Source organism: Amphiura filiformis, chromosome 16, assembly GCF_039555335.1.
Source record: "Amphiura filiformis chromosome 16, Afil_fr2py, whole genome shotgun sequence".
Taxonomy (NCBI): Eukaryota; Metazoa; Echinodermata; class Ophiuroidea; order Amphilepidida; family Amphiuridae; genus Amphiura; species Amphiura filiformis.
In genome coordinates this window covers 14414512-14438293 of record NC_092643.1, presented here as the reverse complement: position 1 = coordinate 14438293, position 23782 = coordinate 14414512, and the positions used below count along the sequence as shown (strand labels likewise).

The 23782-nt window shown below is 36.3% G+C and overlaps 2 protein-coding genes across 2 annotated transcripts; both read left to right on the top strand.

Annotated features, from left to right (window-relative positions):
- The first annotated feature begins 1920 nt into the window (after positions 1 to 1920).
- Positions 1921 to 7796, top strand: LOC140172443 (flavin-containing monooxygenase 5-like). The gene is made up of 3 exons (XM_072195591.1): positions 1921 to 2547; positions 5796 to 6689; positions 7689 to 7796. Exons 1-3 carry the CDS (start codon positions 1921 to 1923, stop codon positions 7794 to 7796), a joined length of 1629 nt encoding a protein of 542 aa, XP_072051692.1.
- A 3830-nt stretch (positions 7797 to 11626) lies between these two features.
- On the top strand, positions 11627 to 13859 carry LOC140136513 (flavin-containing monooxygenase 5-like). The gene is made up of 2 exons (XM_072158224.1): positions 11627 to 12258; positions 12796 to 13859. Exons 1-2 carry the CDS (start codon positions 11632 to 11634, stop codon positions 13756 to 13758), a joined length of 1590 nt encoding a protein of 529 aa, XP_072014325.1. The 5' UTR covers positions 11627 to 11631; the 3' UTR covers positions 13759 to 13859.
- Positions 13860 to 23782: the final 9923 nt, after the last annotated feature.

Sequence of the window (23782 nt, the reverse complement as noted above, 5' to 3'; positions counted from 1 at the left end):
AAATGTAATGTCCCCCCTATTTTTCTTTCCAAAAAATTATGACCCCACCTATATTTGCCATCCCCCTCCTTCCGAAGAAAATGATAGCTCTCCATTACAGATAAATTTGGTCCTCGATGAATCTCAGAAAGTCCCTGAATGTTACCTTTTTTGCTGGGTGTTGACTATCTCTATTCACCATAATTACGTTCAACAACATTTATTTTCATTATAGACTTTTTATAGTCTATATTTTTTTCATTTCAGCTTAATTTAGCAGTTGTCATGGTTGTGTGTAAATTACTATTACTATTAGATACGTTGTAATAAAACATGATTTTAAATATTTGTATATTATTTTTCTCTGAGGGCTTGCAGCAAAATTGATATTTTATTTTCCTTGGTATGGGTTTGTGGCTAGTAGTCAGGTAATGATGAAGGCGATGATGATGATGATGATATGATGATGATGATGACGACGACGATGACGACGACGACGACGACGACGACGATGATGATGATAATGATGACGATGATGATGATGATGATGATGATGATGATGATGATGATGATGATAATTAATACACAAACGACAAAGAGGAACAAACATGCCTAGCATGTAATTCTATTTTTAACATGGAAAAATTTGACCTCTTATCTTCTCGCAAACTAAGATTATGCATATTTTATCTCTTCAATAAACATTGTAAAAGTCGATTTGGCCTTGGCACGTGGGCCTCATCCTCTATAACAGCAGGTTTACTTTCTTGTTGAATGGAGGCCTCGAGGTCACTGAACTGTGTATTTGGAGATGATGGCTCATAGCACACGTGTTAAGCAAAAACATACATGAGAAGTAAGCAGGTTACTGTGAGTGATACCATAGAAACGTGCTCTTTGTTTAAACATTACAAGTAACATGAGTGGCAAACATTAAGGTTATTAATTATTTTAAACTGTTGTGATTTGGTAGTTCACAGCATCTAACGAATGGTAGTGAGCTTTGGCAAAAACTGCATTACTCAATTCATAGCGAGCGTGTAGAAGAATTAAAATATCACAGATATACTTCTATAGGTGCTGCGGTTCTTGAGTTACGTTGTAAAGAGGGCTAAAACAACAACACTTTTGTAAAACGTACATAACTCATTAACAACAATAAATTAAGCAAGTTTGCAAAGTATACGATTTGTAGAATGAACTTTTGCAAAACATCTAGGTGTTAATTTTCAATAATATATTGATCTAGATAATGAAAATCGATTTTTAGGTTGCTTCGACCAACAATACCTCGTCTACCCTTAATGTTTCATATTGCTTGCATTCCCCTCCCCCCCCCTCCCCCAAAGACTGGGTGGGTGCGGGAGGGGGTTGAAAATTTATTACTAAATTAAATCCTTCATCACTGCCATCATCGTCACCATCATGACTCATCATCATCATCATCATCATCATCATCATCATCATCATCATCATCAACAACAACAACAACAACAACAACAACAACAACATCACCATCACCATCATCATCATCATCATCATCATCATCATCAACATCAACAACAACAACAACAACATCACCATCATCATCATCATCATCAACAACAACAACAACAACAACAACACCATCATCATAATCATCATCATCATCATCATCATCTACACCATCATCATCATCACCATCATCATCATCATCATCATCATCGTCGTCGTCATCATCATCATTTACACTATAACCACACAAATAGAAATCTTACATTAACTGCAAGTCATCAGAAAAACAAAATATTTAAAACAAATTATTGTTTTATTACTGCGCGCACAGTTTGCAACAACATCAACTGCCAGATTGTGCTCAATAAAAAAAAAAAAAAGATTTTATAAAGTCTAATATGAAAAAAAATTTTGTTGTTCATTTCAGACCACTGACGTAGATTTACAATGGAAAAGAAGAGAGTAACTGTCATCGGTGCAGGAGCCAGTGGGCTTGTAGCGATTAAATCATGTCTGGACGAAGGACTCGAACCCGTATGCTTCGAGAAATCAACTGGCATCGGTGGTTTATGGTGGTATCGCGAGAACCGAGATGGTCAAGGTTGCGTGTTCAAATCCACCGTCATCAACACGAGCAAAGAGCACATGGCCTACAGCGACTTCCCCGCACCTAAAGACTTTCCCAACTTCATGCACAATAGATATGTCAGGAAGTACTTCCATCTTTATGCTGATCATTTTGGATTGGAAAAGTACATCAAATACCAAACCTACATCAAACACGTGACTCCTGCGGATGACTACGATACAACAGGACAATGGCGACTTGAATTGAAGAGCAGGGAGGATGACAGTGAATGGCAGGAAAACTTTGACGCGGTACTGGTTTGTTCTGGACATCACGTGGAACCCAACATCCCAGATTTTCCAGGGCTGAAGGATTTCAAGGGCAAGGTTGTTCACACGCATGACTACAAAACTACCAAGGGCTACGAGGATTCGAGGACTATTGTCGTTGGTGTTGGCAATTCTGGTGGGGATGCCGCAGTGGAGCTTAGCCACGTGTGTTCTCAGGTATTTATTAAAAGTAAAGAAACATTACAACAGATTCGTGTTGTTGAGTAAGAGAGAAAACACAAATGAATAAACCAATACAAAAAGTGATATAAAAGGAAGCAGGAGTAAACAAGATTGACACACTTCTGGACCTTAATATTATTTTGTGGATCATAAAATCTTTATAAAAAGTTGAGTAAATAGAGAAAAACATACAAAAAGTGCTACAAAGGTAACAGAGTAAACTAGAAACGGGCCGCAACCGGGAGAATGCACAGTCGCCAGTGTAATTTTAATGCATATGTGTGTATGCAAGAGGCGTCACACTGCTATGTTATTTGTGGTAGACGAGGCATTTTGAAGCTATTTGTTCCCATACCGGAAGTGACTCGCCTTAAGATCTTTTTTATTAATTTCCAAAATATCGGAAATAAGACTGCCCAACTTGAGGCTCTTATTAAGGAGCATTAACCAGACATCATCCAGGGAACAGAAACTTGGCTCTCAGCTGACATCTACCTCTTTGAAATTATACCAGCCGGGTATAACTCTTCCAGAAAAGACAGAGGCAAACGTGGTGGTAGTGTACTACTCGCTTTCAAAGAAGATCGTATCTGCACTGAGATAGCTGTAGATACAACAAAGGAGATCATTTGGAACAAGATTGAATTGAGTGGAAGACAATCGCTAATTTTGTAACCATTTACAAACCAGACAATAAAGACATTGAGTCAGTAAATGCATGCTCTCCAATCCTCGCTGGATGAAATCAGCAGCAAATGTCCATCGAGTGACATCTTTATCGCTGATTTGCTGGTGATTTTAATCAGCCAAACATTGACTGGGACATACCTACAGTCAAATTAGACCACCAATACTACAAAAGAACTGTCGATAAACTGAAGGAAGTAATAACTGAGCACGGTCTTGAACTACTCGTCCGTAAACCAACCAGAAAACAAAACACTCTTGACTTGATATTTATTAATAACAAAAACATTGTTAGCGAGGTGTCTGTAGAAGGAGGGCTGAGTGATCATGACATTGTCGTTGCTAAGCTCAACCTGAGTATTCAGCGTAAAAGAATCCCTAAAATGAAAATCTTCATTAGATCTAAAGCTGATGTTGATAGACTGAAGGCAGACGTGGCGAAACTCCAACAAGAATACTTTGATTACTCGTCGCCCCAATCAAAAATGGGAGAGAATAGAACAAGACTTGAAGGACTCTATGGAAAGACGCATAGCAAATCGTCTTATTTCATCCAGAGTTAACCTTGAGTCGTAAGAAAAAGAGGGCATATAATAGAGCTAAGAAAACAGGAAAAACAGTGATTGGGAAAATTATTTAAACCTCCAGAAAGAACTTAAAACAGAACTCAATCAAGCTTGAAGATCTCATGTCTCAGACCAGCTAGCTAACGACCTGAAGGAAAACAACAAATCCTTCTGATCCTTCATCAAAAAGCTCCGCAAAGATGATGTGGGTGTAGCAGATCTAAAGATTGATGATAAAGTCAGCAGCGGTAGTAAGGATAAAGCAGAGCTCTTAGCAAGCAATTATCCAGTGTCTTTACTCAAGAAGATACATCGTCAGTCCCTGAATTAGAATGTGACATCTCCAACATCAATAGAGTGATTATCCATCAAGATGGAATCCTGAAACTATTGAAAAATATCGCGCCTTGCAAAGCACTGGCTACTGCCAATGCATGTGCGCAAGTGGCATCACTGTGCTATGTTAATTTTGTGGAAAAAGCATTTTGAGTGTCGAAAATCACGTTTTTGGCCGTAAACCGGAAGTAGTGACCCCTTAATATCCTTTGATCCTAAATCTGTGAACACCCAAAGGCACACCGTAACAACAATGCATGTGGGCAAGTGGCGTCACTGTACGATGTTGCTTGTCGGAGAAGAAGCAGATTGACAGAAAGAATAGATATGATGCGGTCTTGTAAGACAAGTCTAGCCGTGACCTTGAAATGCCTCTGATGACCTTTGACAAAATTGTCTTTTCGTGAAAAATGTAGGCACTAAGTTTAATAGCAATCTATCTGATAAAATAATTTGACCATTGTTGACCTCTGATGACCTTGAAATGTCCTCCATCATGTTTTGAATCATATCAACATTACACATACTAATTTTCTTTTAAATTGATCAAAATTTGCAATTTTACCCCTGTCGACCTTTAGTTGTTTACCTTGAAATGACCTCCAGCATATTTTGAATCATATAAGGATTACATAATTCCAATTTTCATTCAAATTGGACAAATTTAAGAATTTTACCCCTTTTGACCCCAAAACAGACCCCTAGTCATGTTTAAACTAAATCTGATTATAACCCTATAATGCACGTAATGCTAGAGCTTTTTTGGCATTATGCAGCAAATAGTGAATTTTAAGGTTATTATCAGTAATCAACCCTGTTTGACCCGTGCATGACCCTGAACTCAAAATCTGTGTACACCCAATAGACACCAGTTACTGTTTACCATGTAATCTGTAGGAGAAGAAGCATTTTTGATAAAAATCACATTTTTAGCCAAAAGTACTCATCCGTGACACTTGACCCCAGATGGGTCATGCCAAATGTGAAGGCTGGGTGGGATATTGGCGCTTTTGTCCAAATTTGATATAAAATTGGATAGACTGAGCCCATATTTTAAACTCATAGCGTAAAACATCCAATTTCATCATTATTATGTTTTGGATCCAACATTTTCACACAGTTTGATTCATCAAAATATAATAATGGTCATTATTATGTTTTGATGAATCTCAATCGATCCAATTTTATATCATAATCGGTCAAATAATGATGGAGGTGGAGCAAATTATATAATGACCTTCAAAGGTTTAGAGAAAGAAGAAGAAGCAGAAGAAATTGCTGAAATACAAGAGTCCAGTCGAAATTCGGTTGGATTAAAGAAGAGATCGTTGAAGTACAATGCACAGCGCCTCAAGGCGACTGTAAAAAAACATTGACTCACTTCTGGACGCACCTTTTGTTTCAATATTATACTTACAAATCACTTGTGTAGATTTTATGTTTCTGATTCAAATATCGATTACGGATGTTGCTTACGCGAGTTTCTTTGATTTTATGATACTTGTATTGGGAGTATAACTTTCAACATCAAAGTAAGTTTAATCTTTGTCGGATCATTAGATCTTTACATTCGTTCATGTCTATCATTGGTTCGCCATGGGCCTTAGGAGACAATTTAACTACTATTTTACTTCTTTTGTATTTTCCCGGTAGGTATTTCAAGTGACCAGAACTGGTACGTGGGTAGTGACTCGAGTTGGACCGAACGGAACACCAGCCGACGTTGCCAGCATACGTCGCTTTAGTAACTTGTTTCCCAAGAGTTTTTTGAATAGAGCAATTCAAAAACAAGCCAATCAAAACTTCAACCATGCCCGGTATGGATTGAAACCCAAACACAAGCCACTTCAAGCTTATGCCACAGTTAATGATGCCTTGCCCAATCGCATTCTTAATGGCACCATTAAGATCAAGTGTAACATCAAAACAATTCTTCCAACCAGCGTAGAATTTGAAGATGGAACAGTTGAAGAGAACATTGACAATATCATCCTAGCGACAGGATACAACTTTGGGTTTCCAATGGTTGATTCATCTGTCATCAAAGTAGAAAAGAATCAAGTGTCTTTATACAAGTATGTGTTTCCTCCAAATCTTAAGCATCCGACCATAGCTTTCATTGGTTTAATTCAACCATGGGGTGCGATTAATCCGATAGCTGAATTGCAATGTCGATGGGCAACCCGCGTCTTCAAAGGAGCCACTAAGCTTCCAAGTCGTGTCATGATGTGGGAAGACATCATTCGGAAGAAGAATGACATGAAGAAGAGATACGTGGCACGTCAAAGGCATACCATCCAAGTCGATTGGATACCATTCATGGATGAGGTTGCTAACGAATTCGGCGCTAAACCAGATCTGTGGAATCTGTTCTTCAAGGATCCAGCTCTAGCACTTCGTTGCTTCTTCGGACCATGTTACCCTTACCAGTATCGTCTTATGGGCCCTGGGATGTGGGAGGGTGCCAAAGAAGCCATATGTACAGCATGGGACCGAATTGAAGCTCCAACAATGACCAGGAAAGTGCCTAAAGAAGAAGCGTCAAAGGTAGCGGCCATCTTCAAACTACTGGTTTTCGTGGCTATCCTTTTTGGAATTATACTTTGCTTTGTCTGATCAGGAAAATACAGTGTCACTGACTATGTAGACCCATGTGGTTCTTAACTATATCATTGTATAAGTATCTACCGATATCTATATCTATTTGTTTAAATATCTTGCCAAAAAGTTTGGTTCATCAAATGATTTGCAACAATCTGATACATGTTACAGTAATTTCAAATTTGTCAAAATTACAAATGATCAGGTTTTTAATCTCTTCAAACGTTAGATGACTGGAAGGCGACTAGTTTAGATGGTATATTTATTGGCTGTTTTTAAAGCCTTCGACAAACTCAGCCATTCTATTCTGCTTCACAAACTCAACTCTTTCGGAATCGCAAGTCTGGAGCTTTAATGGTTTTAAATCATATTTGTATGATAGAAAGCAAGTTGGAAATATCGTTTCTGAATTTGAAATACTCCAGTATGAGGTACCTAAAGGATCAACACTTGGCCCTCTTCTTTTCACAATGCATATTAATGATCTTCCCTGGTTGTTTCTACGGAAACAAGAATCAACCTATATGCCGATGAAACCGCCATATTTTTCGCTCCCAAAGATGATCACAACATAAATGATCATCTCAATTCTGACCTTTCTCAAATTGCATTGTGGATGGCCAGAAATGAACTTACTCTAAATGCAAAAAAGACCAAAGTCATGCTCTTTTGCTCTAGTCGTAATAGTAGTAAATCTGATGATCATAGTTTATTTTTCAATAGTGATGTTTTGGAAACTGTAAGTAAATCTAAATACCCAGGCCTCACTCTGGATCAAAAAATGTGTTGGGAACCTCACTGTCACATAAATCAAATTTGTTGTGATGTTTCAAAATATATTGGTGTTCTGTATAGAATCAGAAAGTGGCTTTCAGCTAACAATTAAAACACAACGGTTTTGTGCTTCCCAGACTCAGTTATTGTGACTGCAATTATACACTCTAGAACAGACTAGAACGTTTTCAGAATCAGGCTGGGAAAGTTATCTTCAGGGTTCCTGTTCGTACACCTTCGTTTATTAGGGACAGGTTTAAGCTGGAAGCTCGTATCTAAGTGATCGTAGACATGACAACTTATGTACCATTGTCTTTAAAAGCTTTCAGAGTGGCTGGGCTTGTTTCTGAATGCCTAAATGATGTCTTTACTCTTGTTAGAAACAATCATGGTCATATTACAAGAGGTAGCTCACAAGGTAATATAGCTCTAAATTTTAAACCCAGAACTGAAACTGGAAGACGTTCTGTCCTAGTTGTCACTGGGGCCAAGCATGGACAGTCCGCAATCTGATCTGAAATATTAAATACCAAACAGCACTTCTATCTTCAAAAACGGGTTTTTTTAATGTGTAATATTAGCTATATTTAATAGTGTAAAATGACCACTTGTGTAATAAGAAGTAAATCATTTTTAAAAACCTTTCATTCACTGTAAAAAAAAATTGTGTAAACATGGTAAACGTGGGTCTTAAGCTTGTCTTAAGCTTTGGCCAACGTTGAAATCAAATGTTAGTTTTCAAATATTTATAATTGAAATGCTGGTGAAATATGCTGGTTGTTATAAGATACTGTTGCGTCTTAAGTGTTTAACTGGGTTTTATTTTTAGAACGTGCCCTTATGTTGTATTTTGGCTCGTATCATGGCAAATCTGAAATTGTTTTTTTTTTTTTATTTTTATTTTTTATAAAAGTACTATGTATTTAAATTTAATGCGTTGTGTTGGATATTAATTTTAAAATTGTATCTATGGGTTACTTTGCAGTTCATGATTGTGTATGCTTATATTTATGTATTCTATGTATTTAAATATTATGTAAAATTATTTTCATGTATTTTGATGTATATTTTATTGTGACCCCTGGGCCTCATGGAGAACATATGGAAAGGTTTGGCTACAAAAACGATTTTCTTATAAACCATCTATGTACAGTTTCCACCTCGATACACCTGAGCAAATAATTTCGTCCAAGCTGGCAGTGAATAATGTTTCTACACAGTCTATCATTGTACTACACGGTTGAGTGCATAGCATCAAAGAGCTGTGTGAGATTCTAGCTGGATAATATGACTCTGTGATTGGTTTTTCTCAAAACCTCAAGTGTTCCCTTCAAGCATTCCAATCAGAATGTTTTATATCGAACGAAGCTAACACTTCCCCCTAAAACACATTTTTCATTAGGTCAACAGATAACGCAATTCAATGTTTATTGCAAGGCGAATGCGGTAAATCTGTTGAAAACGACCTGATAAAAGTCAAAACCTCAAGTGTTCCATACAATATTTTTCAAATTTTATGCCAATAAATGAAAGAGCACACTTATTGTCCGTATACTAGCGTCATTAGAATGACCAATGGCCAATTCTCTTTAAATATTGCAAATCTTGTACAAAGAGTTACTATTTTCACCTGTTTTGTCATACAGTTGTAAATTCAATATACTATGACTTTGCTAATGAGCGCTTACAAATTGATATGATGCAAACGTTGCTATCCGATCCTTTGACAGAACGAAATTACCAAACAGTGGCCTATCATGGTTCAGGAGCAGTAATACACATAAATCATTCGTAACGCACATACGCAAACTCGGAATCAACTAACATTTTGATATCTACTGAAAATGTCATAAAAAGAGGATACTATTGAAAATGTCATAAAAAGAGCATGCGAGGAGTATTTCGTGATCCTAGCATCCTCTTTTTATGACATTTTTCAGTAGATATCTACGAAAAAAGCTTATTCCCAAAATTTCAGTTGATTCCGATTTTGCGTTTGCGAGTTATGCACGAATTAATCTGAAAGAATTTTTTTGTACATAAACATTATGTAGCCAGAGGTTTCCAGTGATATAAAAATCTCAACTTTTTTTGCGAAAAGTGGGGGGATGATGCTGTGGATCACGAAATGCCCTTTGGGAAAAAGTACTTGGAACACTAAATACACTTCGTCGTAATTACGAGCAGAATTTGCAATAATCATTGAAATGACGTGTTTTTTGTTTATGAACAAACATGACATCTACAACAATTATTTACCCTTCCCCTATCTCCATCAATCAACGTTGGGACACTTTGGAAAACTGCCGAAGAATTGGCCTTTCCCAACATTGCACGGGGGAGTGTCAGTTTTCCGTTCTTGACACAAAAGCGTACCAAGGCCGGTTTTTCCAAGATTGTTTTGTTTGTTTGTTTGTTTGTTTTAAATTATCTTCCCGTAGGAACTCGACAACGACCCATAATAGGAGAGGGTTAACGGCTCGCTCTACCCCCATCCCCGGTCTACGCCAAGCTGGCCCAAGTAGGCCAATTTCGACAAACTTTTACGTCTTTCAGGAAATGCCATTTCGTAAGACTTGTATCTTGACAATCCTTTTTGGATGGTACAATAATTTGCTCTAGCCTTTTGGGTAACGAGAAAGGTTTAACTGATTCCAGTCTCTAACACCACTAAGGCATCTGTATGACTGATGTCGTATTCCATATCCTCTATAACATAGTACAGGCTGTATCATGTTTGATACCCATCAGTTTCCAGTAATATACACCAGGCACAAAAAGAAACTAGTCAGTTATATTCATCCTTGCTGTTCAATAACTTGATAATTTTAGATTATTCTGAAATATACATTTTGTTAATTGGACTTTTCTTTCTCATTTGACACCCTGTTCGTGAACATTGAGCAAGAATTGACCAAGATATGCGCCTCCAAACTCTCAAACCCCAAAATGAAAAGTTGCAATTTAAACGATTCAATTGTGCCTGTTACACTGTGTGTTTTATTGATTGGCCCGTGGTGCTTGTGTGCAATACAACGATGCGTTCCCATTGAAAATCGTTGAAAATGCAACTTTTGATTTTGGGGTTTGAGGCTTTGGAGGCGCATATCTTGGTCAATTATTGTTCGTTTTTCACGAACAGGGTGTCAGATGAGAAAGCAAAGTCCAATTAACAAAATGTATATTTCAGAATAATCCAAAATTATCAAGTTATTGAACAGCAAGGATGAATATAACTGACGAGTTTCTTTTTATGCCTGGTGTATATATATATGACTGCAACATCAAAATGCGACATAGAATCCGCATAATTTGTTGATTAATGTTATAAATAGGCATATGACTATAAATAATTGTGGTCATCATTTCAACTTCAAGGAGACCATATGTTGCATTTAAAAGAAGCAGGCTTCTCAATAACCACCCAAACTGATGGGTACCAATCATTTTGATGCAGCCTGTATGCGTGCAGAATAAGCAAATAGTGTGACAAATATACGACATCGACAACTATGTCAATAAGATTGCCCAGATAACTTTTGGTTCACAGTCCGCTCTCTGGCATTGAAACTGATATACGATTATTATTTTTCTATTGAACGGGTTGGATAATAATCGGTCAATGCGACATCTCACCGCTCAGCTGGTAGAATAAGGTAAGAAGCCAACTTGCATTGATTGAATCATGTAAATAAATTTCTTACACGTGATCTGTGTTAATTTTGTGAAAGAGGAATATTGTTCAAAGTCATGAAACAACTTAAAAAAATTAGGTATTTACTCAAGCCTTGCCGTGTAGATTTTGAAGGCGAGTGGTTAATCACGCGCTAGCATGATTCTAGGCGAGTGGTCGTTTTTCACAAATATCACTTATTTGGGTTTAATGTAGAGCTTCGGTCTTAATACGGTTAATGAATTTATGTTGAAATGCGCGCGAAGAGCGCTAAAATTGTTGACTTTCTACGCTTGGAGGGGGCACAGAATCGATTAAATGCTTAAATGGCTGATTTTGGGAGATTCGTAGTCCCTGAATGTTACCTTTTTTGCTGGGTGTTTATCTCTATTCACCATAATTATGTTCACTGTCATTCCAGACCACTGAAGTAGATTTACAATGGAAAAGAAGAGAGTAGCTGTCATCGGTGCAGGAGCCAGTGGGCTTGTAGCGATTAAATCATGTCTGGACGAAGGACTCGAACCCGTATGCTTCGAGAAATCAACTGGCATCGGTGGTTTATGGTGGTATCGTGAGAACAGAGATGGCCAAGGTTGCGTGTTCAAATCAACCGTCATCAACACTAGCAAAGAGCACATGGCCTACAGCGACTTCCCTGCACCTAAAGACTTTCCCAACTTCATGCACAACAGATATCTCAGGAAGTACTTCCATCTCTACGCTGATCATTTTGGATTGGAAAAGTACATCAAATACCAAACCTACATCAAGCACGTGACTCATGCTGACGACTACGATACAACAGGACAATGGCGACTTGAATTGAAGAGCAGGGAGAATGACAGTGAATGGCAGGAAAACTTTGACGCGGTACTGGTCTGTTCTGGACATCACGTGGAACCTAACATCCCAGATTTTCCAGGGCTGAAGGATTTCAAGGGCAATGTTGTTCACACGCATGACTACAAAACTACCAAGGGCTACGAGGATTCGAGGACTATTGTCGTTGGTGTTGGCAATTCTGGCGGAGATGCCGCAGTGGAGCTTAGCCACGTGTGTTCTCAGGTAAAAATATAATTATTAAAAGTAAAGAAGCATTTAAGACTCCTTTACAAGAAAATCGTGTTGTTAAGTAAATAGTAAGAGAAAAACACATTATGAATAAACGGATACAAAACGTGCCACGAAAGAAGCAGAGTAAAACAAAACAAAAGCATTGACTCACTTCTGGACGCACCCTCTGATACATTACAATTAATTAAATCACTGGGGTAGATTTTTTGCTTCTGATTCAAATATCGATTCTGGATGTTGCTTACGCCTTCAATATAACCCTAACCCCATTCTTTATCAATTTCCTAACCCGCAAACCATCATAATACAAGTGCATGAGTTTTTTTGTTTCATTAATTCATATACTTGTACCGGTACTTGTCTTGAGAGTTTACCTCTCAACCTCAAAGTAAGTTTAATCTTTGTAGGATCATAAGATTTTATTATCATTCCTTCATGTCTATCATTGGTAAGCCGTGAGCCATGAGGAACACCGTCCTTAGGAGACAATTTGACTACTATTTCACTTCTTTTATATTTTCTATGTAGGTATTTCAAGTGACCAGAACTGGGACGTGGGTATTGACCCGAGTTGGACCGAATGGAACACCAGGCGACGTTGCAGGCATACGTCGCTTTACCAACTTGTTTCCCGAGAGCTTTTTGAATAGCGCATTTCAAAAACAAGCCAATCAAAACTTCGACCATGCCCGGTATGGATTGAAACCTAAACATAAGCCACTTCAAGCTCATCCCACAGTCAACGATGCCTTACCCAATCGCATTCTTAATGGCACCATTAAGATCAAGTGTAACATCAAAAAGATTCTTCCAACCAGCGTTGAATTTGAAGATGGAACTGTTGAAGAGAACATAGACAATATCATTCTAGCGACAGGATACAATTTTGGGTTTCCAATGGTTGATTCATCTGTCATCAAAGTAGAAAAGAATCAAGTGTCTCTGTACAAGTATGTGTTTCCTCCAAATCTGAAGCACCCGACCATAGCTTTCATTGGTTTAATTCAACCATGGGGTGCGATCAATCCGATAGCTGAATTGCAATGTCGATGGGCAACCCGCGTCTTCAGAGGAGCCACTAAGCTTCCAAGCCGTGACATGATGTGGGAAGACATCATTCGGAAGAAGAATGACATGAAGAAGAGATACGTGGCACGTCAAAGGCATACCATCCAAGTAGATTGGATACCATTCATGGATGAGGTTGCTAGCGAATTCGGCGCTAAACCAGATCTGTGGAATCTCTTCTTCAAGGATCCAGTTCTGGCACTTCGTTGCTTCTTCGGACCTTGTTACCCCTACCAGTATCGTCTTATGGGCCCTGGGATGTGGCAAGGTGCTAAAGAAGCCATAAGTACAGCATGGGACCGAATTGAAGCGCCAACAATGACAAGGAAAGTGCCTAAAGGAGAAGCGTCCAAGGTAGCGGCCATCTTGAAACTACTGGTGTTCGTGGCAATCTTTCTTGGAATTATACTTCGCTTTGTCTGATCAGGAAAATACACTGATTCTTTAGACACACGTGGTTCTTTAACTGATGTCATGACATATATCATCTACCGACAATCGTACATTAATTATTATGATGCCGTATGCAGCTAACAAATAACGTTTCGACATTTTGTAAGATTTTGTGAAATTTGGCTTATTTGAAGTTATTTCAGCATACCTGTAAATACGCATGAGATATAGTACAATACGCGCACAATCAAGAGCTTTTTCAAAAATATTTTTGTAACACTGAGTTCGTTATATAAAACAATATTATAAGGCCTCAAAGCGAAACATAACAGAGTACATATCAGATGAGGGGTTGCTTATGTGTCATATTAATGCCGAAATGGACAATCAACTGAAATGTTGTCCATCACTGAATGATCCTTTAAATCATAATCATATCTCACTAATCGTATAAAGCAAGTTTCTTTTAATGGTACAATCTCATCCCCAAAATAAAGTAATGTCAGGAGTACCTCAAGGATCAATCCTTGGTCATTTTTTTCTTCTTTTCAAACGGGATTTGCATGACAATATAACACATTCTGTTGCAGATGCTATGCATACTGACCTGACTGATGATGATATGTTTATTTATGATTGCCATAATAACAACAATATGATTAAAAAGTTAATTTTTGAAAGAGTAAACTTGTGTTACTCGGTACTCCAGATAGAACTTGTAACATTAATCATAATTATAATGATGTTGTCTTAAATCATATTGTGATTGAAAATGTAAATTCGTTGTGTTATAATTGATGCAAACTTAATGAAATAGAAAGATCATATTAATAATATATGCCGTAAAGTGTGTAATAGTGTAGATATTTTGAGATGGGTCAAACAGTTTGTTCCACAAAGCTCGGCAGTGCACTTATTACAATTTATAAGACTATAATCTTGCCACAATTTGATTATGGGATTATTATGTTGTTGTTTTTCAACTTGTTCAACTTAGTTTTTTAGTGAATATGTAAATTCTATTGTGATGTTTTTATTTTGTTTTGATCATTATGCTGGCATTTTACTGCTTTTTATTTCTATCTGCTCTTGATTTTTATTATGATGATGTAAATATCTTAAGGGATCTGGAATGAGCATTTTGAGCGTTTCGACAGTATTTTTTGTGGGACATGAGAGCACATCAGACATATCGAATTGCATTCTGAATACGAAGAATGTCTATCTGATATCAAATAATTTTCAGTTTTTGAAATTCACAATATAATACAAATTTTATGACAAATTATTAAACTTGATTTGATATTTTTTTCACATTTTTGACATATAACAGTCCTCAAAGTAAATTTTATAAATCTAATGCTATATTCTTAAAGTGTACGTAGCGGGGAAGAAAAGTCGACGATCAATTGAAAATTTTGATCTTTCATATTGAAGATATGGATTTTTTCCCCTAAAAGACCTAATTTTTTTGGTGTTTTGGGAAAAAATCCATATCTTCAATCTGAAAAGGTCAAAATTTTCAATTGATAAATAAACTTTTCATCCCACCTACATACACTTTAAGTATAAATCATCAGATTTATAAAGTTGACTTCAGTACTGTTAAATATCAAAAATATCAATTTTAATCATTTGCCATAAAATGTGTAGGCCTATTACATTGCGAATTTTAAAAAAAAATCAAAATTATTTGATATCAGAAGGACATTCTTCGTATTCAGAATGCAATTCGGTATGTCTGATGTGCTCTAATGTCCGACAATAAATACTGTCCAAACGTTCATACCCCATCCCTTAATAGTGTACTTTAAATACTTGTTCATTTTTGTATATTGTTTTAATTTGTGCAGGGCCCTTCTGAAAATCAACCTTTGTTGAGAAGGTTACCCTATTGAAATATACCGGTACTGAAATAAATAAAATTAATAACTGTATCAATAATATCACTGCCATTTATTTACAGGCTATTCTTCCCAATGAAAGCTCTGTGAATATCACTGTGAATTTCGTAGTTATTTGAAGTGTTGCTGATGTAAGAAGTTTGTTAACCCTTTCCAATCACATGTAGTCACCCTGTTACAATAATTGCACAAGTCCGAAAGTCCAAAATATGGCTAAAGCATGCATCAGTTAAGTAATCATTCTAATTATTTCTTCATCCTAATTATTTCTGATTATTCCCTTCATTATCATTGTGCAAAGATTGGTGAATAAATACAGTAAGCCAAAAAATGAAGGTACCAGTTGTGTTCACCCCTGTATATCCTAAATCAAGACAAGTATGTCCAAATTAAAACAAGCAGCCAATACCTGTACTCTTTAGCTCTGATTTAAGACCTTATTTGTTAAAATTGGTTGAAAATTAAGAAACGGTGATCTAAAACCTAATGAAGAAACAAAATCAAAAGTTGCACTTTCGTGTTCTAATCAATGAAAGCATGGCGCTAACGTGCTAATCAATGGAAGCACTGCGCTAGTTGAGTTCTCAAAGCGAACACTTTGTGTACAAATCAATAGGGTTTGCAATGGAGCAAACTGCAACTTTTAAATAATTTGCCATCATCCTTGGGTATTTGGATCGTCATGTAAAAACAATTTCAACAAATGAGGTCTTAAATTTGAGCTAAAAGATGCAGCTATTGGCTACTTGTTCCAATTATGACATATCTGTCTTAGTTTAGGATATACAGGGGGTGAACATAACTGGTACTTTAATTTTTTGGCTTACTGTATGTTTCAATGCATGTTTGAACCATATTTTGTACTTTGTTCTCAAAATTACATAAAATGACTTAGGCAATTATCGTAGCAGGCTGACGATAATTATGTCAAACAGAGGCCTGACAAATCAAAGGTGGTATTGACATACTGACAAGTTGACAACTGAGATAAAAACAGGCACATCTTTCTTATCTCATATATTTTATTAAATAGCTTTTATAACATTGAATCTGTTAGTGTGTCCTTCAATATTGCTCCCAAACAATTGAATAATTTGAAACTCTGTTCCCTTATGCTATGTTGTGCCAGCGATAAGCCAATTCAGCATTAAAATTTGCAATTCATTGTGGGACAGTTTTATTACACTTTGCCCTCCGGCCTATTGGAAAAATTGTTTTTTGTGCATACCAAATATCATTGAAGATGTTTTACAAGAATTTAAAAAAGAAAGAGGAAAATAAACATGGTTATTTCATTAATTAATTTAAATATTTTTAATGATAACATTATTACAATAATAAATGAATGAATAATATAATTTCTCCAATAGGTCAGAGTTCAACATGTCCCAAAACTACCAAAACCATCCCACAATGCTTAGGAATTTGTAATGCTGATGTATGCTATGAAAATGATAAGTTTTAGAAAAATTATAGATTTTCATAGTATTTATTGATTTCATAATGCTTGTTTAGGCATGTATTTAAGAAAACAAATCTGAAGAAAACTTTTGGAATTAATCTTGTTTTTGCTTGAAAATATTTGCTCTGGATTTCCCAATTTAAAACCCCCCACAAAATTCAGTAAATTTTCTCCCAAAAATGATATGTGGGCAGCCTATGGGAAACAAATATTTTTAGGCTTATGTACATTTTTTTCTGTTTTTAAATATTGGAAGTTATATTTTAAGCCCTTGGATCTGTAAAGTTCACATTTCTAAAAAAAATACAAGAAGGTAACAAATAGAGATGTAGTTTACAGCACATCTGTTTTTGAAAGGAATTATAATGCATTGCTTGAAGCTTGTTATTATAAGACACCATGCATCAAATGACATTGGTCTCTATTGGGGTTCTCTATCTGAAACTGAATGAACATTTTGCTGTTTTGGTTTACAATTGTGTGGAAAATGATGGGCAAGAATTGTGAAAATGTGTAAATTTGGCAATTTTTGCATAAAATTGTGGAATTTTCAGTGACTTTTGTTCTGAATGTTAAGCAACTGGACATCAGATTCAACTATATGGACACACCCACAAAACTACAAGTTTTTATAATTCATAAACTTTCCGGAGCTTCTTTTCTACAATTCAGAGCCAGACTTATGTCACAGTCCCTGACCAGCATCTTTCACCAATCCATCAACCAAGGAATAATGAAAGTGCACATACAATGCCATCTCACACAACAAATCTTATTCAAAACAACAAACTTGTCCATTCAATTTCAAGAAAGGGGTACATATAATTACTTAACATTCATTATTATATAGCTTGTTTCAAAATCTGTTTTTTAAACAGATTTTTTAAACAGATTGTATTGTTTATGAATCTTTATACAATGTCTACTACATTTGTATATACAAGATTTAGTGAACTGCTACTTTTGTATATACAAGATTGAGTGAAACACATATAGCTTGATCAGCTCGTAATAAGCGGAAAATGTTGAAAAGTAGACCCACGTTAAGAGTGCTATTAGTTGACCTGTCTGGTCTATATTTTGTGTGTTAAAGAAAGTAGATAAAGTATAGGACTTGAATTAATAATTTGTGATTCTTCTGGCAAGATTTCACAAGACAACTTTCAAAATAAAATATTTTGATATTAATCCACAATGTTTTAAGGCCCGCCGATTACGAGCTGATCAAAGTATACTGTACTTTTACTCATGTTAGAATATTCTACACATGTCATAATTTTATGCAATACTAGAACTAGACAAAGTAACGATCTTTTAAACTCTGTTTATATGACATGTGCCATCTTCAAAATTGAAATCACCATTGCATAACTTTTTGGATCAATTTAATACCTTTTCATTTCAACATAAATTAATGACTACATTCTTTTAAGGTCATTATTCTACAAATCAGAACAAAACAAAAATGAAAGACAAAATAATAATTAAAACTTGCATTAATTTTGTAAAATAACACCATTGAACTACAAATCTAGTTAACCTATTAAGCAAATTGACCAGACTGAAGATTTCCCTTGAAAATGTCTGCGTTTGGAAAATTCACATTCGCAATAGACATCGCGATTGGAGGGGACTGGGCAAATTCTAGGTAATAACAACAATAGTTATTGTTGTCACAACTTGGGGACCAAATCGATGATGTACCACAAACGAGAGTGCTTTTGTTAGGAGGCTGACCATCCCGTAACGTAAGTTTGATATGGTTAAAATTCAAACCCATAAGATTTGACCAATACTTTAACTAGTTTTTTACAAACACAATAATGCTTTCTGACCTCCTCCCCCAAAGAAAAGACTTTTGTTTATAGGATGTAATCAAGCTTTTGGGTTTGTGCCCTTAATCTGGGAAGCACAGACCAGTAGCAAGATACTTTGGATGGGCTATTCCATCTAAAATCCACACTACCCCTGTGGAAGATTTAGCTAATGTCTTCCACAGAGGGAGTATGAGTTCTGAATACAATAGACAAGATATCTGGTAATGAAAATAAAAGGAACTTGCTATTACATAATGGACTAATATCAAATACAGCTTACACACAAAATAATCAACAACATCATAATTGCAAATTAAATATAATTGAAACATACATCATGATTTTCAGGCACAACTTGATTCAAATAAGAATTTCTAGCAAGACACTAAACATGTTCATGTATGAAATCACAACATCTGCATAATGCACAATGCATAACAACACCACTGTTTTCCACAATCATTCAATTCAATTATATGACCATTAGGCAAAAAAAAAAAAAAAGATTGTTTGCTTGTCCATAGAACACTTTTTATAGATGGAAGGGTTGGTCGATTAGTAAGTATAAGTTTTGTTTCTTTTTCTTTTTTATCCTTAAAGTAATCGGCATGTCAACATTCATGCATTCTTACTCGGGTTTACAACTCGCTAAGCACCAGAGGCATAATCTGATGCTTCAATTCTTGTACAAATTCCTTTCTCAAAGGCACATTTCAAATACCATTACTGGTGGACACACGATAATTCGGCCAATAAAGACTTAGTCACTGACCAGTTCCAAAAATTGCTTAAGTACAGGCCCTATCAGTCCCAGAACAACGCCAAATATGGATTAAAAGACCTTTGACCTTGGATGTACAACAGCATGTTATGATCTAATGGGAAACTGTGCACATCAACAAACACCATTTCTATCAAAAAGGCAACGGCCGATATAATTTGAAACCACATAAATTAGTAGAGTTGGTTCTTCTCTTGGATTTGGACCAAGCTTTAGAATATCGACTGTTGCTTTTTGAAATAAAACAAACCAGAAATTTATCACCCATAGTAAAAGATATGGCACATGTACCGAATACATGTACATACATTGGCTGACCTTGTGGATTTCCTGGCCCAGCCATGCTAACCACATAAGGAGATTATACGATTAACCTAGTGCAGCTATTGTCATAGCAGGGTATTATTATGTAATACTCCTGATCCATATTTGGCGTTCTCTTGGACTGCCTATGGAGAAACCAATTCTTTTGTTGTCCATTCACCCATATAATAATAGCAATCAGATTTTGGGATGGATGTATACACAGTGATTTGGAGAAGCTATGTAAATAATCAAAAGTACATGGCTACAAATTGACAAGGACAACTCCTTTTCTCAAAAATATTGATTATACAATGTACTCCATGCATGGGCCTTCTCCTCAACAATGGTAACTGACCTTAGTCAATGGACTAAATCTACAGAAGTTATTGTTGGGCCAACTATCGAGTGACCACCGAGTAATGCATCAAGGTCTATTGTAATATGAAGAGATGTGATGCTGCAGTCATGTTATATTAGTAAATCTGACGGTGACAAAACCCAGTTTTTTGCAAACAATCTTTTTTGGCCTTGCTCACACAATTAAGCTGCCTTAAAGGAAGTGTAACAAAGTCTGATGTCTAATATTGCACTGAAATAATCAACAGAAAGGTTTCACATTAAATGTTTATCTTACCAAAAAATGTCAAAGACTTTCTTATCTTAATACTGGAAACACACTCTTCATTTGAAATAAATCATGAGAAAGTACATTCTCACTCAGAAACGATGTCGGACTTACCCACATCCATTCCTGGCATACTTGGTTGCGAAGTTAGGCCAAAAATAAAAAAGTTTGTCTCACAAACATTTGCCAAAAAAGCTAAGTGCAAACGACTAGGCATTTTTCGTTGGTGCTTGATGAATGTCTTTAAAATTTTCGTAAAAGAAACTACATGGAATCCAAAACGAGAAAAAAAAATCCTTTAAAAGAACAGCGGCGCATAGGCTATTGCGCTGAATCGTCGTCACATACTTATGCGCGTGGGTTTGTGAGACAAACCTTTTTTTTGGGCCTTATCAACTTTTTATGTTCATTTTCTTATGCTTCCATTGTATTTTTGCTTCGTAATTTCATTATTGCCAACTTTGGTTTGATTAGATCAAATCATGTCATCTATTTCACTCTGTGAACCTTGTTATACCAGTTAGTCAGAGATTTCACTTTTGTTTAGTGTACCCACACATGTGACCAACTGTTTTCAAAATACCCCCTAGATAAATATTGCTCTTACACCAAAATGCCCCTAAATAACAAGGATGTAGCACAATTTGGCACAAAATATTACCCCCTTAAAAGCAGCTAACATGTTTATCTAGCATAAACAAATATCCCTTCTTCTTGAAAATCAATGGTTGAAGACCCCTAATGAGGAATGAGGAATATTCTTTCACCAAAAAATGCCCTTTTTTTGGTCACACCGTGGGTATACACCATTATAGCAGTGTGAACATCAGGTACATCACTGCAACTGGAAGTATTATACAACCCATGATTGGGTTATTTCACTTGAAATCCATACACCTATGGAAGATAGGGAGTGTGAGTTACCTAAATGAGTGACTCCATTTGAAATCCACTCCCTGTGTGTGAGATTAAGGTCATGTCTTCCATAGGGGTATAGAGGTTATCCACTTCACTCATGTGTGATTTCTAACAAAAGGCGCTGGTTCCCGTAGTATTCCTCAATTCAATGCACGACCTTAAGTTACCTGCATGACTTTGTCGAGTTAGTTTGAAACAGTCATGGTTGCACATGCAGGTACTTCTTTTGAAAGTCCTAAACAAGGTATAGCAGTCGTTGATAGGATATGCAGCTTATAGAACACGGATACCCTTTATATGAATTTTAAATGGAATAGCCATTATAATGATATTCAGTCCGTAAAAGTCTTCATAACTTTGGAGACTTACAATTGTGATTATTGACTTTGCTACATTATGCTAAAGTATTTTCTCTCACTATATTCCCTCCATTAGATTTGATGAAAAAAAGAAAGAAAAAATTGTGAGGGTGAACTGATATATTGGGTGGGTGGGTGTGTGGGTGGGTATATTCATTAATGGATAGAAATTATTTATGCACAAGTTTCACTTGCTATAATTATCAGGAGATACAGACAATTTAGTTTTGTCCCTGGGAAGGGGATACTCAAGTTTGGTTTGGGTAGGGTGTGCCTCTGGATAATTCGAAAGTGGACCCATCCATATATAAATTGCCTTACTGGTTCAAATATTTGAACAAGCTTTGTCATATTACATTACATACAAATATGATATCAATAGGGTAACCTGGTGATCTTAACACATTCTAATACTATAACAGCAGGCCCGTAGCCAGGATTTATTTTGGGGGGTGCTGATTTTGAAAAAGTGGACCCTTGTTTTCAAAATTTTGACCTTTTTGGACTGGGGCGGATTTGGACATCTTTGGACCAAAACGTCATAAAAAAACCTCTATTTTTTCACTCGCTACGCTCGCAAATGGGACTTTTTGGGTAAAAAAAAGGGGATTTTTTGGGCCTTTGGCATTTTTTTTGGGGGGGTGCATTGCACCCCAGCACCCCCCTGGCTACAGGCCTGTATAACAGGATTGTATTGGTATTGCATCAGATGGAATGGACAATGCTTTAAAGGGATCATGGAAAGTCTTGTAAGTTGACCTCAATTAATTTGATGTTTATTACAATAATTATTTAAAGTTTTTACCATTTTTATATGTGCTTAGTGTATACAATTTTGTGATGATACCTATTCATTGCATCCATTGAAATGACAAAGGGCCATTCCAGTTGATATCCATACAACCCCTATGGAAGACATGACCTTAATCTCCCACATCGGGGGTGTAGATTTCAAATGGAGGCACCCATTCAGGCAACCCATATGAAATTCACACTCCCTATGTGGAAGACTTTTAAAAGACCACGTCTTCCATAGGGGTGTATGGATTTCAATTAGAACAAAAAATAGCGTACATGTTTTTCTTCAAAAAACAGCAGTTTTCTACCAAATGGTTACTTTGTATGTTCAATATATAGTACAAAATCTTTTATTTTAGATCATCTTATGAAACAATTCCATGTTCCTTTAACCCCCTGAGCACTATTTGCCGATCTAACATTGCTTCTGATTGGTCAATTACATGATATCTTCACTATAATCACCAATCAGAATGGAGCTTTGCTAACAATTCACCCCAATTTTTTTGCATGGTGAAATTATTCTAACAATGTTGCTGATTGGTTCAATTGATAATGAAAACTTCTTTTAGGCCAATCGGCAGGTAGTTCTCATTGGGTTAAAGATTTTTGGTACAGACATGTTATCAAGGTGAAGGAATAAGGTAGGGACAGGTGTTCTTTGTTCCCATTTCCAAACAGATCCTTTGAGGAACTGTAAACTGTGACTTCTCTCTAGTCTGAAGGGTTGTTAGTCCGAAGGTTCTCTAGTCCGAAGGGTCGCTAGTCCTAAAACCAAATTAAGTTTGTTAATCCGAAGGTTCTCTAGTCCAAATATAGGGTTAGGGTTAGGGTTTAGGGTTAGCGAGCCTTATTCTATTCGGACTAGAGAACCTTATTTATTATTCGGACTTGTGAACCCTCAGACTAGAGAACCTGATATTCGGACTAACGAACCTTTTTCAGAATTCGGACTAGTGAATGGTAAATTACGTGTTCGGACTAGCGAACCTTCAGACTAAGGAGCCTTCAGAATAGGGAACCTTTGGACTAGAGAGCTGTCACCCTATAAACGTGAACTGCCCCACACAGAAAACTAATTTAC

Bases quoted from the DNA above. Each gene is read 5' to 3' on its own strand.
- LOC140172443 (XM_072195591.1), top strand. From the start codon at position 1,921: ATGGAAAAGAAGAGAGTAACTGTCATCGGTGCAGGAGCCAGTGGGCTT. The intron at 2,548-5,795 runs GTATTTATTAAA...TTTTCCCGGTAG, and splicing joins TTAGCCACGTGTGTTCTCAG to GTATTTCAAGTGACCAGAAC. The intron at 6,690-7,688 runs GTAGCGGCCATC...TATACACTCTAG, and splicing joins CTAAAGAAGAAGCGTCAAAG to AACAGACTAGAACGTTTTCA.
- LOC140136513 (XM_072158224.1), top strand. From the start codon at position 11,632: ATGGAAAAGAAGAGAGTAGCTGTCATCGGTGCAGGAGCCAGTGGGCTT. The intron at 12,259-12,795 runs GTAAAAATATAA...TTTTCTATGTAG, and splicing joins TTAGCCACGTGTGTTCTCAG to GTATTTCAAGTGACCAGAAC.